Source organism: Pezoporus flaviventris, unplaced genomic scaffold (assembly GCF_033815535.1).
Source record: "Pezoporus flaviventris isolate CSIRO_AGI_PZ_B2104156 unplaced genomic scaffold, CSIRO_AGI_Pfla_v1 ptg000013l, whole genome shotgun sequence".
Lineage (NCBI taxonomy): Eukaryota > Metazoa > Chordata > Aves > Psittaciformes > Psittacidae > Pezoporus > Pezoporus flaviventris.
In genome coordinates this window covers 7,294,863-7,311,607 of record NW_026892561.1, presented here as the reverse complement: position 1 = coordinate 7,311,607, position 16,745 = coordinate 7,294,863, and the positions used below count along the sequence as shown (strand labels likewise).

Here is a 16,745-nt window from a genome sequence, read left to right as displayed (position 1 = left end):
TGAACTGATGTCTCTTGACTTTGGGGTGAGTTGTGACCCAGACCTAACCCCTGCCTGCATTTCCACTCCCTGCCCGGACTCACCTTGGCTGTGACCAGAGCTCTGCGTGAGAGCATTGGTGATGTTGGGAAGCTCGTTACCGTAATTGCCATCTTCCAGGGGACACACATCCATCTCGCCCCACTTGCGCAGCTGCCGGAGCCAGCAGGACTTCTCTTCCAGCTTGCAGTGCGGGTTTAACACCACGCACACCCACAGGGCCCCTAAACAAAGCCAAGGAATCAAGGAGGTGCCACCACCGAACCCACGGGGCAAAGCTCTTCTGCTGCCTCAAGGGCCCGCAAGGTTTTGCTGGTGCTCGTAAACTCATTTCAGCATAATGCATGGACCCAGGAGGGGGATTTACACAGCTCTTAAATACAGTAAAACTCCTCCATAATGAAGCTAAATTATAATCTCCTGAGATGGGGGACAGTGGGGAGGAGGGAAGGAGAGAGCGGCTGTGTATGAATTTGTGAGTGCTTCTGTCTGCCAGGACAAATCTAGTGTTTGAACTACACATCAAAGCATGCTTAAAAACACTCTGGCAAGCTGCAGAGTCTCTATCTCCAAAGACTAACCTGATTTTGATCCTACCCACGTTCCAAGTGCTTTAAAGCCCGCTCCGAATTCTATTTCATCTGCCATTGTTCTTCAGGACATTTGCATTCAACTATTTAAAAAGGCGATTTGGTGTATTTTCTTCCCCTTTTTTTTTTTCTTTCCTTTCCTTTTTCTGTTTTTAATCCCAAATAACCCCTAGAGCCTGCAGAGGAACCTGGAACTTGGCTTGATGTCATGCAGGCAAGAACCCTCCGAGGCGTGAGCCCTTCAATCTCGCAAGCAGAGGTGCCCATCAGCAGGACACCCATGCTGACACCCGTCATGAGACCTCACAGGCCTGATGATGCTGTCTGCTGCGTGACAGGCAAACCCAGCCCCAAGGTCATCTGTCGTCATCAAGATCCAGCTCTTCCTTTCACAAGACAGGGCTGACGCTGGTGCTGTGAGCTGAGCCTTGTTGACTCTCCTGGGTCACCCACTGCTCTGAAAAGGGCTGCGACAACCTAAATAAGTACAAAATCAGGAACTGCCCTTTAGCTAATGGCGTTTCTGCCCAAACCTCTCTGCAAGGCTGCCAGCGTGCAGCATGTCCCCTCCCTTGGGCCGGCCCTGGGAGGGGGGATAGCTGCGCAATGTCCCCAGGGATCCGCCTGGGCTGAGCAGCCTGTGCTGCTCCTCTCTCTGCCCACACTGGAGCCTGCCACACACACAGGACAGCCTAGCCTGCCACAGAAACACCCTCTCCTGCTTCTCCTCCATAGGCCCAGCAGAGACCTGGAGCATCTTCCTCCTCCCCACCCAGCCAGCTGCTCTCCCCCACCTCTCCATCACTGCCAGAGCCAATGTTCCCATCCCAAAATGACAGCCAGCAGCAGGACAACATGACCCGATATGGCTCTGCTGCTGGCGATGGGATTCCTCCACGTGCCCAAACCACCTCCCTCGCTGTTTTGTGAGGCAGCTCCCAGCTGCACAGCCATGAGTTGAGCCAAACAGCTCCGAGCGAGGCTGCACCTCTGACACAGGCAGATGTGAGGCAGAACCAGGCTGAGCAGTGATGTCCTCATCCAGCTTCATTCCCTGCTTCTCTGGGTTACAGCTGAGCTTTGGTGGTGCTTTCGGGGTGCATCTCCTGGGTCCTCTGATGGTTGCGACTTGTGGACATCTTTGCTTCAAACCATTAATAAGGCTTAGAGGCCGTGCTCCAGCTCCTTGGAATGGCTTGGCTTGGCAGAAGAGACATCACGGTGTCACAACACAGATGGTGGCAGCAGCATTGCACCCAGGAACGCAAAAAGCAACCACAGGCACTGAAGATCAGCAGATACACAAAGCAGCCCTTGCATGGTCCAGCTCCATCCACATCTCAGCTCTGCTGCTTCCAGGAAACCCCATTGAAACCCCACTCCTTTCTGATGAACAAGGAGGAATGAGACTTCTGAGCTGCAGTATCAGTGATTAATACAAGCACAAGAGAAGGTCTATCTCTTCAGGGGCATTCAGGGCCCATTCTTCCCAGTGCGGGTCTATGTCACACTCCAGGCTCCCGCAGGCTCCATAGAGGCTGCATGGACACGGCATCTTTGACTAAATTAGGTCATAGCACCAGAAAATGAGTTTTCCTTAAGGCTATGGATGCCATCCCTTGGCTGAGCAGTGGGCGCCTGCTCACTGCCACCCCGAGGGCATAAAACTGCCACCCGCAGGAATCGGATGCGCCCACTGGATTGTTGGCTCCCACAGCTCAGCTAAGGTATGATCCTCGGAAGCCTCATGACTTTGCAGCCTATTTTTGGGAGCCCTCTGAGGCATCCCTTGCCTGTCAAAACACTGTGCCCCTGGGCTCTCCTGCCGACGGATGTGGCAGGGAGGTGGGGACAAGGAGGCAGGAGAGATTCGCATCTGTCTCGGCCACAGTTGTTATCTGAGAGATGGAAAAGAGGGGTTTTCTGAGCCCTATGGTCAAGTGACATCAGCTGACAGCACAAGTGACTCCTGTCCCAACCCGGGCTGGGTCAGGCTGCGTCTGTTCACATGCTGCAGAAACCTTCATGTGAACTTTCCGATGGCAGGAGGTTAAGCACGGAACAAAGCGGCAGATCACGATTAAGCTAAGCCTCTAAACAAAAATGCTTTTTGATGACGGGGCTGGGTGCAGGGACAAGGTGGAGGGGGGAAGGGGCAGGTCGGAGCCTTCCCAGCCCAGCGGTCCCGGCTGCCAGCCCCGGAGAGGCCATGCGCTCCCGATCCCGCGCCCGAGTTTCCAAACCATCAAAGAAACTCTCCTGTTTCCCACAGGGTCGCTCCCCAGCTTAATCTGCTGAAATTCCCCACTGTAAACAAGTGGCCGAGATAAATAAACCCGTCTGCGGGCAGATTAAGGTCAGGCTGCACTTCAGCTGGTTTTTCGTCTATTTTCTGTAATTAGGCTTTAATCGTAAGTACTAATGCGCCAGGGCAAATGCTCCCACGCCGCAGAGCTCTCCATGCAGCAGGTCTTTCCTTTGGCTCCCCAGCAGACGGGGCAGTAGATGCTCAGTTGGCAGCACAAGCACGAGCAAACGATGCCATTTTTATTGATTTAATTCCTTTTTATTTTTTTTTTTCCCACCCTTTTAAAACTCTGAAATCCTGCAAAATCCTTTACATTTTCCCCAGCATAAATCCACAATCTTCTTTAGGGCTGATCTTCCTCCAATCCCACGCAAGTCTGTGATGCAGCCTTTGCTAAAATCGATGATTAATTATTAAACACGTGCCCAAAATCATTTCTGTGAGGCCCGTTTTTCTCTTCCACGTGGCAGGGGAACACGGGCTGTGCCGGGGCTTCCCGCAGCAGCTAGCAACAGGCCCCTAATCCCTCCCCTTGGCAGCAGCAGCAGCAACGCCGGGCAGCTTTGGCATCTGCAGCCCACAGGCAGTTGGACAACATGCCTTCACTGCCCCACGTGCCCCAGCTACTGTTACCCATCCAGTGACGGCTTGGGACATCTTTCTGCATTGCTAATGGTTATTACTGGTGCACACCCCAACTCGCTGCAGGTCTGGTCCCTCTGTGCATCCATCAAGTCAAGGGAGGTGATTCTGCCCCTCTCCTCTGCTCTGGTGAGACCCCACCTGGAGTACTGCATCCAGCTCTGGGGCCCTCAATACAGGAAACATATGGAGCTGCTGCAGAGGGTCCAGAGGAGGCCATGAAAATGATCAGAGGAATGAAGCATCTCTCCTATGAGGAAAGGCTGAGAGAGAATTGGGGTTGTTCAGCCTGGAGAAAAGAAGACTGCAGGGAGAGCTTATTGCAGCCTTTCAGCACTTAAAGGGGGCCTATAGGAAAGATGGGGAGACTTTTTAGCAGAGCCTGTTGCGATACGATGAGAGTGATGGTTTTAAACTAAAAGAGGAGATTCAGGCTGGATGTGAGGAAAAAATTCTTTACAATGAGGGCGGTAAAACACTGGCACTGGCTGCCCAGAGAGGTGGTGGATGCCCCATCCCTGGAGACATTCAAGGCCAGGCTGGATGTGGTTCTGAGCAACCTGATCTAGTTGAAGCTGCTCCTGCTCACTGCAGGGAGTTGGACTAGATGAGCTTTGAAGGTCCCTTCCAACCCAAACTATGATTCAGAGGGATGATCTGCACCTGCAGCAAATGCTGCCCAAGGCTAAATCCAAAAGGCTTCTGTATAATGGAGGGAACAATCCCTACTTTTGAGTATAGTCCATGCACATCCTGCCCTGGAGCCACTTCTTGGACCATCACTGTGTTCTCTGCAGGGGCTTCTCTTCAGCACAGAGATGTCCAGACCCTCCTGCATGCCTTTCCTATGCCAGGCGAGCCGCTTGATCTGACGTGCATTGGCTGGCACCATGCTTCACCTGCTGTCACACTGATCCAGCCTTGGTAGAGCCCTGACGTTCCTTGGCCACCTTGCCATCTGCTGACGGGGACATGCTGTCACCTCCTCCCACTCTGTCAACCAAAACCACGCACATCAACGTGGTCCCTGCATGGCTGAGACTGAAACCCAACCATTCCTGCCTCCTGTGTGCAGGGAGGGAGGGCTCTCGGCTTGGAGGGTGGGTTTGAAACCTGACCAAATGATCTGGGTGAACTGTTTCCTGTGTCCAGGCCTGCCCTGACACCCATCCATCCACATTTCACCGATGTGTTTGCTTTTTTCCATGTGGAAAGTCTGGCTTGGTGGATTTGGCCATGTCTTCAGGATTCTCGCATATCCAAACATCTAGCTGCAGCGTCCCAAAATCCTGGAAATATCTTCTTGGCAAGCAAGCACAGATGAGCTCTCCAGAGCTGGTATGGTTATTTCCATCCAGAGAACTTCACACAGAAGCAAGACATCCCACCCCTGCCTGGCCCTTGTCTGCATTGTTTGGCCAGGCTCTCCAGTCTCACAGCTATGTCTGCATTCATTGGGCACTTGGTAGGAAGATCTGGGATCCCAGCTGCAGTTTCAGCTGCTCAAGACCCTGGACCACCTTCATACTTCTTCCAGCCCTACAACATCCCTTTGGTACCAACCTATGAGCCCTTGTCCTTACACAGCACCTCCTACCAGCAGGCAGCACAGAAGCTCAAATTCACTATGGCACAAGTCATAGCCATAACAAGATGTGTTATCCCAAGTTAGCAGAACTGCTGGGTTAACTCCACCACACAACCAACCTCCCTGGGCCCACGTCATCTAAATGTTTCATTCTAATGATATCACAGTGTCAGCCAGCTAAGCCGGTGTCTAAGGTGCTTGGGTAGAACTACCCAGAATTGCACTTCCCTTCAAGCCAGGCCCTGTGCTGGCCGTCCTACCCCCTTACCCTGGAAACGTGCACCAGCGCAGGCAGAAATCTGTTAGACTGGATGAGCATTGAGAACCTGCCTTTCCTCCTCCAGACACAGCACTTCCATGTCCCAGCTACATCCAGCCTTTGGAGCTCACCAGCCCCTGTGTCCTCCCTTGCCAAAGCTTCAGGGCAGCACCCCAAGCACCAGGCTGCTGCAAGTATGGGACCAGCCATGTTTTACACACAGATGATGATCCTTGACCCCTTTGCAGGAGAGGGGCTGGTTTACGGTGTTGAACTGTGTAGTTTGAGCCTGATCCAGCTGTCCCACAAGTATTTCCCCAGCAAGGGATAGAGTTAGCTCCTGCCATCTCTCAGGGCCTCTGCCCCACCAAAAAGAGCCTTAAGGCCTCTGGGATGATGTCTGCTGGCCCAGCAGCCCAGGCAACCCTGCTGCTGCTCTCTGCAAGGTGGTGACCCTTACCCAGCTCATCCCAGAGCTGCCGGCACTTCTCCGTTATGCCTGTTCCCTGCTGCCTCCAGAGGGAGAGCCGAGGATCAGCCATGAACTGCTCCGTTATCAACGTCAGCATCCTGGCCCCGTTGGAGTCCCTCATGCGCAGCATCTCCCGGACCTGGAAAGGACAGAGTGAAGGTCTTTTGTGAGACAAACCATGATCCCTCAGGGATGTTAAAGACATCGTCACCTGGCTGGCAACCCACGGTTCCCTCAGAATTGGGGTCCAGACTGTCAATATATACATATAATCATAGAATCGCAGAGTGGTTTGGGTTGGAAAGGACCTTAAGATCATCCACTTCCAAGTATAGTCATACATTAAAATACTCATGCAATGGCTGTGACGTGGCTGGTTGGAATTCAGCTGTGTAGCAGCCACAGCGTAGGCTGTGAAGAGGACCAAGCAATCAAGAAAATGAAAACAAGGCCCTTCTGCAAAGAAAGGGAAGAGCCCGCAGGCTGGTGCCACCTCTGCGTGGTCTCGGTTTGCTCTGCAGGGTTGGCCTTCCCTCCACCATGCTGATGGCGAGATGGGGAAAAGCCCTTCCTTGCACAGGGATCACGGCAAGCCCATGGCGAGGGAGAAAGGACCTGCCAGGAGAGCGGGTGAGACAACCCAGGCCTGACCCAGAGCCTGGATTACAACTGCCTGCTCCGTGACCAGGCAAGAAGGCACTGGAGCAGAGATTCCCAGCTGTGACGGGCACCCTGCCAGGGCAGCCGGCGAGCTGCCGGCTACGTGACACGCCGAGCGGAGAGGGGAGAGAGCAGCGGGCTCCTCCTCACCTTGGCAAACATGGAGTTGAGCTGCTTCCCCGAGCCGTAGTACCCTCCCTGAGATAGGAACAGCTTCACCTGCTCTCGGACTTGTTCCTCGTCCAAGTGCCAGCAGTTCTCGTCGTCAATGCTGGCCCCAGCAGTGGGGTCAGGAGCGCCTGGGGGCAAGGGGAGGGAGGAGAAAAGAGACAAATGTGTTTAGAGCAGCAGTCCCACCAGCAAGAAGTGGACATGCCTCTATTATATATGGACCCACTTCTATTTTATCAGCTGAGGTGTGGGAAAACCAACCAGGTTCCAGGCAGTGAGCCCCAGCTGGCAGCATCACGCTCTCCTTCCACTGCTCAGCCATCAGGAAGGATCCTGACCACAGGGTTAATGCCAGCCCCTCTCCCTCTGCACCCCACGTGAAGCGAGGCTGAGCTAGTGCAGGTCAAAGCCCCAGGGGTGCAGGCAATGCAGCTGCTATGCCCAGAGTGCTCCCTGACTCCAGGGATTGCCCAGGGTGCTTCTCCTGCTTCACATCACTGGTTTGTTTAAGCATCAGTAAAGCTCCAATTGCTGCAAGCCCTTCCACATGTTAGGAACAATCTAACAAAGGCACCACTGCACTGGGGCTCCAGAGCTCTGGGTTAAACACCTCGTCCTGCCCCCCCCCTTTGCTTCAGGACAGGGGACACATCCCTGTGCATCAGTGTACCTGTCTGGGAGAGACCCTCTGCTGGAAAGAGCAAAGGATCAATACTCCTTCAAAGAGCAAACTGTAACCAGAGCAGGGCCTTTGGCAGACACACACTTGTGTTCACACACAGCCTGCATTTCATCTTCCAGAGAACAAAAAAAAACAGCAGAGGAAACCCCAGAAGTGCTTTAAACAACAGCTTGAATCCACCTCCCCTTGCCTTGCCCCTTTCAATTCCCATTTCCCCTCCCGAGCTCTGCCCTACTTCCCAGCATTGCCCCAGCTTCTCGGGCTCACGGGGCAGACAGCAGCACAGATCCAGCGAGCAGCCAGGAGTACAAAAGGGAACAGAAGCTCAGCTTTTTGGATCCTTGCTTTTGAGTCCTGCTCTGCAGAAACTCCTCAGGGAAAACCAGTGCCAAGGAGGGACTGATATGGCTGGAGGATGCTCCACTCCACTTTGGTTTGCTTCTCTCATCTCCTTCTCGAGAGAGGAAGAGGGTCAGCACAGGAAAAGCAAGGCGCTGCACAGACAGCCAAGGGATGCTGTAGCTGACACATTCCCAATTAAACCTTAATGATGTCTTCCCATTCAACCGGGATCTGGTTTGGGAGCAGACATTGCTTTCATCTGGTGAAAGCTCTGGATGCTGCGCACACCCCAGCTCCCTGCAACCAGGCGCTCAAACGCAATTCATGGAAATCAAGCTCCAGGATGCCTGCTCAGCCACGCAACTGTCTCTTCTCAGCTTGTAAATGAGAGGATATCAACCCAAAGGGTTCTGCTCCTACGGCAAAGGCTGAGAATGCTCCTGACCTGCTAAGATACAGCTATTTGTATGTAATGTCCTTTACAAAACTCCTTTAATTTCTGCTAACAGTCGCTGCCCAAGAGCGGTTCCAGCAAGCTCTAGGCGCAGCCTGCACCGTGCTGAAGGGACAGGATGCTGCTCCTCCCTCTGCAGAATAATTTATAGACAACACAACCACATAATTGGGGTGGGAGCTGAAGCAGCAGAAAGGAAATCACAGCCCCTGGACAAGCACAAAGGCTTTCACCTTACAGCCCTGCATGTGCCCTGATCCTGCTCCCCTGGTGCTGGTGGCAAAGCCCTTCGATAAGCCACGAGGGAGCACAACATCAGGGATAGTCCATCCTGGTCATGTCAGCTTTTCTGTGCCTTTTTCCTTCCCTCCTCCAACCCCATCCTTATCTCACAGATAAAGAGCAGACAAGCCAGTGATTATCCCCTATCAGGAACCAATGAGTAATCTGTCTACCACGAGTGCTTATCCAGCCGCATCGCTGAGGTATCCCAGACGATCACCTCTTAATATCCTCCTCCCCACCATTCCCAGCTGCAGCTATCCAGACCAGCCAAACCATCTTTACTGCCCCTATAGGGTCACCTGCCTGCATGTATAAGGACCAGGAGGGTGTGGATGCCTGGGGTGACACATCCCACTGAAGCTCAGCTCATCCTCCGTCCCTCGTGGAGGCCGATGTGACACATAAAGGTGTCGGAGTTAGCAGGATGCAAAATGTGGCTGCGTTTCTCTGGGGTTCCCAGGGCTACCCTTGGCGCTCGCCGCTCACACATAGCGTGAGTGATGGAAAGCCCAAGCAGGGAGGAAAGAAGCGTGCAGCTAAATAAAACCTCCTCATCCCACGCAACACATTGAGCACTTCGCACGTTGGGGTTCTGGCCGCAGCCAAATTAGCAACACGCCTCCAAATAAAACCTAAATTTGCTTGTAAATGCATTCTGTTCTCCTATAAAAGATTCAGGGAGAGGGTTGTAATAGCAGATTCCCACATGTGCAACGCAACCCAGCAGATAACGGGCTGCCCAATTACGCTGGGGAGCTGGATAAACATTTAAGAGCAAACAACGGGATTTGTGCTGGGTTTAAATATTAATGGCAGGATTTGTCCACTTCCCCTTGCCAATGCTCACACCGTGGGGGCTTCGGCAGCAGCATGCCGTGACGCAGCCGATGAGTGATTCCATGTCTCGGCTCCAAAGGAGCAGGGAACGGCATGTAAAACAGCCCAGTGCCTGCGTAACACATTTCTCATATAGCAGCATTCCTGCTCCAAAGAGCCCTGTTTCAGATGCGTTGGATCTTGGTCCTGCCGGATTCAGATTTAAGGGAACACCATTGCACATCTTGAGTGGAAAGAGTGTTTCACCAGCCCATTTACACTGGCTGTAGAAACAGAGATAAAAATGCAATCCATCACACTCCAAGCAGGCCTCCCCCTCACTGTGGGCTCAGGATTTAACTGTTTGACAGCCAAGCCAGACTTCTCCAGGCGGATACAAAGACTGAGAAATAAGGACTGGAAAAATCTACAAATTAGAAAGCAGAACGAAGCCAGGCATGGAAAATTCAGTGCTTTGCTTAGAAATTAGCTGCCCACCACGAAGGAAGCAAAATGTGCTCCCGGACTGGAAAGCAGCAAGTTTCCAGGGCTGAGGAGGTGGTGGGACCTCATGGGTCATGCCAAAGCATTGGCACATCCTGAATGCAAGATCCCAAAACCAAGAAGGGAAAGATACATCAGCTAGGCAGCATGGGAAGCACTCCCAGAGCATCTCACCAGGATGGTGACACAAAGGAAAAACAGTAATTATCTAGTGCCTGGAGCTGATGGTAAAAGCAATCCAGGGATGCAGGTGGCCACCCTGGCATCTCCCTCACAGTCATCCCAGCTGACTGTGCCCAGAACACACTGGTTGCTCAGTATCTGGCCATGCTGGTCCTACAGTTGCTGATGTCGAGGAGGGCTCTGCCAGCCGGTTGAGCCACAGAGCCCGGAGCAGGGCTGACCGTCGTGGTAGCAGTTCACAAGGGCCATCTCATGACTGCACGTGGTGGTGCTGCTGAATGCCTCCCGGCTGCCTCTCTGGCGTCCAGAGAGAAAACAGACATGAAGGAACAGCTCCGGGCAGGGGGTGGGAAGGACATGAGCAAATAAACAAACAGCAGAAAACCTCAGAGAGAAAATAACCAGGCACCAGAAAGGAAATGAACTCTAACAACAAGGGATTAAAAATAGCAGCGAAGCCAGGAGTCAAGCTCCGCCAAAGCTCCTGGTTCGTTTTCAAGGGGAGGCAAGTTGGATGGAGCCTCCAGGGCAGCCTGAAGATTCACACCCATCTCACAGCCATGGGGCAAATGAAGCCAGACCAGCTCCCATGGTGGCCAGGAGTTCTCTGGTCCAGCTGATACCAGTGTTGGGTCCAGCTTGTCAAGCTGGAAGCCAACTTGTCAAGCATCACACATATGGTCTGGGGTAATTCAGTAACCCCAGTAGCTCTGCAAGACAAGGGGGAAGAGCTGCCAATTGAGACTTTACTTCCAGCACTCAGGTGTGTTGTTTTCCCTTACATTCACATCAGCTCAGCAACCAGGAACAAGAATCCCCTGGAGACCTGACCTTCTTCTCATCCCCAGTGGGCAGGCAGAACTTCAAACAGATTTACTGGTGCTGCCCTCCAGATGCTGTTGTGGGATGATCTCAAAGTTAAAGACTGCCTGAGGACTCCTCAAACATCAGCCCTGGCACAGTGTGACAGGGTAAGCAGGCAGGGACTTTCCACACAGACAACCTCCTGTGCGTAAGAGCAAGATGGACCAACAAGTGAAGGACAGTATTAGCCCAGGAACCGAAGGAAGGGCTTAAGGTGGTCACGAATACATCTGGGATAAAAGCAAAAAGAGGAAGCAGAGGGCTCCTTAAGGCTTTTGCATAAGCAGATCTGGTTTTCCCATAACAAATCCTGAGCAGCCATTCCCACCAAGAGTCCTCTCCTCCAAGGAAGCTCTGAGGAAGGTCCTGCAGGACCACAGAGGCCCCTTGGTGATTCACACTGACTCTCCACTGGCTTGGCCTCGGAGGGAGCTGCTCTTGCACTGCAAACAGCAGAGGTTTTGTGGCTCTTCCCACTTCTGCCTGAGAAGAGTATCCCAAGCCTTTTGATAGCATCAGCTGAGTGTCACAGACACTGTGTGACCCCCCGGCATTTCCGTGGGGCAGACAGACTGCCCTGACCACATCTCCTGGGCTGAGGGCAGCAGCTCTCCCTGCCATGCTGCTCAAGCAGAGCGAGTTACCAAGCTGCAAACACCAGGGCTGCCAAATCCTCCTGTTCCTTACCCATGGAAGGAAGGGAGAGACTTCACTAAGGATACACAACGGATACCTCTAAGCCCCAAATCTTCTGGGCCCGCAGTCATCAGAGCCGACGCTCCTGTCTTTAAGCTTCTAATTAAAGATTTTAATGACCACTGTCTCTGGCCCTGCAGTGGTTTCCATCAGCCTCCTCTCCTTCCTTGACCACAGACGGCTTCTGCCCTCAGGAATAATCTAACATTTGCCTCCAAAGTCCCAACACATCCCAATCACAGGCTCAAAGGATGTTTCTGAGAGCAGCTTTCTTCTGCACGCCCCACACTGATCCTGTCTTTCTCTTAAAATAAACTCAATTCATTCCCTACAAGCTGTGCCACAACACAAAAAGAGATGAATGCAACCTCCCAGGTCTGCTGGATGGCTTGGACCCTGAGCACTCGCTGCTAACGGGTGTTGGATACATGCAATGAGAGCAGCAAACCCAGCGTTGCTATCAGGCCTCACTGGTGCTTCTGAGCTCCCCCTCCTCCACACTGCTTGCTTTTGGCCCCCAAATTCCCCTCTCTGCCTACAATTCCCATTCCAGCTCTTTTTCACAGCCTTGCCTTCTCCAACACCTCCTGGCCCTCTCTGCAATACTTTACCGCACCGAAGCAACCACCCTCTGCTCCTCGTTTGCACCTCAGAAAGAGACACTCTTCCCATGTTTCACGGTAGCAGAGCACGGAACCCCCCCAGAGGCAAAGCTGCACTTACCCCAGCACATCCCACAGTGGCCAGTGGCCCGAGCCACTTTCTCAGCTTGCATTTCCCCAAGGCCAGGTTTTCCCAAGGGCAAACCAATGCAAACCCTGAGCTGATGCTCTCGAAGAGTGGAATGAGCAGGGTACCACGGTGGCTACCAAGGGATGCTCCTCACTCCATTGCAGGCCTGGCTGTTGGATCCACGCTCTCTAGCTGCAGGACCCCAGCACGAAAGGCCAGGCAGCCGCGAGTCACATTCAGCGGTGCAATGACAGCCTTGCTCCGTGCCGCACAGTCGTGCCACTGGCTTTGTCCCCAAGCAGGGACACACTCGGCGAGGGGACGCAGCAGCACTGAAACCCACCCTGGTGTCCTCACTCCAGCTCCCACTTCAGACGCGGAGGTGTCAGACACGTGAGACGCTCTCGCTCAGAGCACGCTGCCCTTTGCAGCCGGCTGCGAGAGCAGAAATGTGACCCACTTAAGCAGGCAGAGGTCAAGTGGGGAGCAGAGCGGCAGGCACACCTAGAGCGCTGCGCTCGGATTGAATCCTTCGAGAACACGCGAGCTCCTTGGCTGCGCTCCAGGGCTCCATCATTACTGGATAGTTTGCATTTCCTTCTAGGAAGGCAGCCGGGAAGATCGGCATGCGGCGCACAGCCCGCGGCTACAGACTCCTGCAAGGAACAAAGCTCTGACGCCCCGAGACGAGCGTGCCAGACAATGGCCTGTGATTTTCTTTGCCGTTCAGGCTCTGCAGGGGGAGAAGGAGCAGCCCTGAAAAGCCTCATTTTACACAACCAGACAATCTCCTTGCACAAGGGGCATTCCCCAGCCAGCCTGGAGCACTCCTGAGTGCAGAATCAGCTCCTTTGTCACACGTGCTCACCATCGACGTGGAAGGAGCAGCTCTTTGGGTGACTAAAGGCAGGCGGGGAGGACCTGATGCTGATCTGAAGTTCAACAGACCTCTCCTCATAAGAAATGGGGGGGGGGGAACTTCTTGAGAGGCTGTTCTTGCTACAAGGGGTAATAACCTCAGGTGTCCAATGCACACACTGGGTTACTGTTTGGGCTGCAGAGGTTGGGCAGCCAAAATCCACTTTGACTTTAACCCCAAGGTGAACAAAGGTGTGACCCAAGGGTTTGAACTAGACACAGACAAGAAATGCACACATAAGTCCATAAAGCTCTATGCAAAGTGTACCTTGAAGAATTTCAAATCCCAGGATCAGCAATCCTGCAGGAACCACAACTGGGAAGGGCAACATGGGGGAAAAATCTGGATCCCTTTCAACAGGAACCCCAAAATTGCTCTATTATATGCAGCCCCACACACGTGGGGCTTACTCCGCCCCCTGAGATCACTGCTCAAGTAGCTCTCTGATGTACTTGCACTGCAGCTGGGCTTCATCGGCAGGACAAGGAAGGCAAAGCTTAAACCACTCTTCAGGATTGAGAGCAGAAGTCCTGGACAACATCGCTCTGAACCTGAATGTGAAGGGTTCTTAAGCCTTCCTTTTCACAGGGTGCAACATCTATGATTCTCAGATCACCTTAAGATCATCTTAAGATCATTTCATCATCCTAAGGTTGATCTGGATCCTCCCCTAGGATGAGATGAGGCTGTTGCCCTGCTTGCAGAGGCATTTACTCACTTGTGCCCCCAGCCAGGCAGCCACATGGGTGTGGGATAGGTGCTACCTTCTGCTGGGTAAGTCAACAGTGTCTCTGTTGGCTCAAAATCACATGCTGGAGTGGGTGAATTTGCACGTATGTGATGGGACAGAGAATTTTTGCTGTGTTTTTTAAAGCCACTCATAAAAACAAGAGGCAGATATTGAACCAGAGCCAACATCTGTATCTTTGTAAGACTCACTCGCCAGCCTTTTGCTGACTCCAGAGCAATAAATATTCAGAGCCTTAAAGGCTTTTCTTCAATCTGCTTAGGAGAAAGCAGCCTCAAACAATGGCCAAGAAGGGATCTTGCCCAACCTCAGCTTCAGTGGATCAGCTCAGGGAGGGAACAGACCTCACCAGATTCTCGCAGTACCACAACTCCTCATTCTTTTTTAATGACAAAAAATGAGGAACCGCCCCCAAAAGCCAGTAATTTAGAGCACAACCACACACGCAGCAGATGTGGGCCAGCGGGGGAGACAAAAGCCTCTCACAAGGTAGGAGCAGGAACAACCAGATAGAGGGAGGGGAAAATATCCAAGATCAGAGCTGCCATCACCCCTGTGGTGGAGGTGGACCCCTGGCCTCACCTCTACATGTGGATTCAACCAGTTCAGACCCTATTTTAGGCTGCATATGGGACTTTTCATCTTCAGAGCACTTAAGAGGCATGTGTTAATCCTCACAACGCCCTGCCTTGGCAGATAAGTGTTTATTATCTCCGTTCCACAGCTGGTGGGACAGGCGCAGTGGGGAGCGGCTCATTGTTGCAGACCCCGGGCAACCTCAGCTCCTGGGCTCCTTGAAAGACACAGCCAGGGTGCCCGGTTTGAGCTGATGAAGGGAGCCCCAGGGAGCCTGGGACACCTCCTGGGCCACTGGGCAACTGAAGCAGGGCTGGGATGGGCACCATCCCCCAGCCAGTGCTTCCCAGGGGAAGAAGTCATAAGCATCTTTCAAACACAAAGCCCCAGCACACATCTCTGCCACCTTTGTACAGCAGGTCAGGACAGTGGCACTCATTTATTATGGACAAATTAATGCCCGTGGAGATTAAAGCTTTATCTACCACCAGCTCAGCCGCATCTGACTTAGACATGTGCAGGGCTGGGCTGACGTGTCCCTGCGCACTGGAGGAGCCACATCCCCACTGCACCTCCAGCACCACGTCCTTCTGTGCTGTGGACTAAATGAGCCTCCTTCCTCCACCCTTGGCTTCTCCATCCTATTCTGAGCTGTCTTGTGCACCGCCAGCCTGTCTGCTCTGCCTTTTCTTGCCTGTTGAAGCCAGTGTTTGACAGATAAACACAAAGAAGAACAGAGGCAGAATGGAGATGCATGGCCAACACCAATGTGGTTGCAGCACCCGTACATTAACATCAGTTTGACACTGCCACCTCTGTGCAGCAACAGACAAACATGGCAAAACAAAGGTCACCACTGTTAGCGTTAAACCATCACCCCAGCCCCAAACACGGAGCGAATCAGTGCCGAGCCACACAAGGAGGAGGGAGGAATTACCATGCACTTGGTTGATCTCGGAGTTGGATGACAGGATCTCATCAGCCAACTTCTGGGCAGTGGGCAGCACCTCAGTGTGATGTGCCGTGATCAAATACTGAACAAACTTCTGGAGCTGGTCCCTGTTCATCTGGAAAAGGGTCTCTGAGATGGGAAGACGGAGTTTGACCTGGTCCGGCTTGCGGATCCTGTACAGTGAAAGCGCCACGACATGGGCACAGTAAAAAATGTCCTTGTTCCCGCAGCCGCATGTCACTGAGGTGATTTTGCAGCGGTCGAAGCTGATGGCCACCTTGTAGGTCACCTCTGGTTCTGTTGCAGTCGCTGGCTCCGTTACCGTCCCACTGAGGTGGAAGCCTAGAGGGGGAAAGGAGAAGAGGGAAAGGCCACGTTAGCTTCCCTCTGAGCACGACCACCCATGCAAACTCTGGCAGGAGATCAAGGCCAGCCAAGGCTGCTCATGCATCGCAATGTCAAGGAGCACACCACCCAACGCATACACATGTAAGCCATCCTGGTGGCCTACACCCAGCAACACCCAGCCCGCATATGAACACACTTCTGCACCAACACACAGATGCAGCCAGACTCCTCGGTGAGTTTATTTAACAGCCAAACTCCCAGGGGAAGAGCAAAGCTGCTCAGTTCCCATTTGTTTAAGAGTCTCTCAGACTGTTTCTCTCCTGGGATTCATCTTCATCCACGCCTCCCTCTCACTCAATTTGCAACTCACGTGAGTGAGGGCTGGCAGAAAAAGGCCAGGTTTTCTTTTCTTTGAGGAGGCAGACAAAACCCCCCACAAATTAAATGCAACCCAACTCCAACTTCGGTCCCTCAACCAGGTAGAGCGCTCCAGGGCATGGCCACAGCTCTAAGCTCTTCTACGCAGCAGGAACAGGAGCAACGTGCAGCCCAAAATATGGGCTGTGGGGGAAACTGTTTGTTCCTTGAGCTCCACAATATTTGCTGCTCCCATGGGAGCTTTTTCCTGAAATACTGCTGCCAGGGAACCAGCTGCTTGTTGGTGTGATCCATGCTTTGGGCTGCAAGGACAGCCCAAGTCGCTCACACAAACGTACGGTGCTCCTGACAGCACCCACTGTGCCATGAGGGGGTGCAGCACCTTTGGGCACAAGCCACAGGAAGTCCCAACACATCCCAAATATGGGTTAGAAGCATGAAAACGGGCTTGTAAGGACCTCTGGATCCAAGGAAGGTGAATGCATCAAGTAAGCGAGGGATAAGGCCAATGAGAAAAGACTGGATGTCCATTACCCT

General features: G+C 52.9%; 1 protein-coding gene across 1 annotated transcript in view; it reads right to left on the bottom strand.

Annotated features, from left to right (window-relative positions):
• Positions 1-16,745, bottom strand: part of ZSWIM5 (zinc finger SWIM-type containing 5) — a 98,479-nt gene that overhangs the window by 13,604 nt on the left and 68,130 nt on the right. Inside the window, exons 2-5 of the mRNA XM_061451383.1 lie at positions 15,468-15,824; positions 6,709-6,857; positions 5,887-6,037; positions 84-263 (exon numbers count right to left, since the gene is read on the bottom strand). Of these exons, the coding sequence (XP_061307367.1) occupies positions 84-263; positions 5,887-6,037; positions 6,709-6,857; positions 15,468-15,824 (837 nt within the window). The remainder of the gene's footprint in view (positions 1-83; positions 264-5,886; positions 6,038-6,708; positions 6,858-15,467; positions 15,825-16,745) is intronic.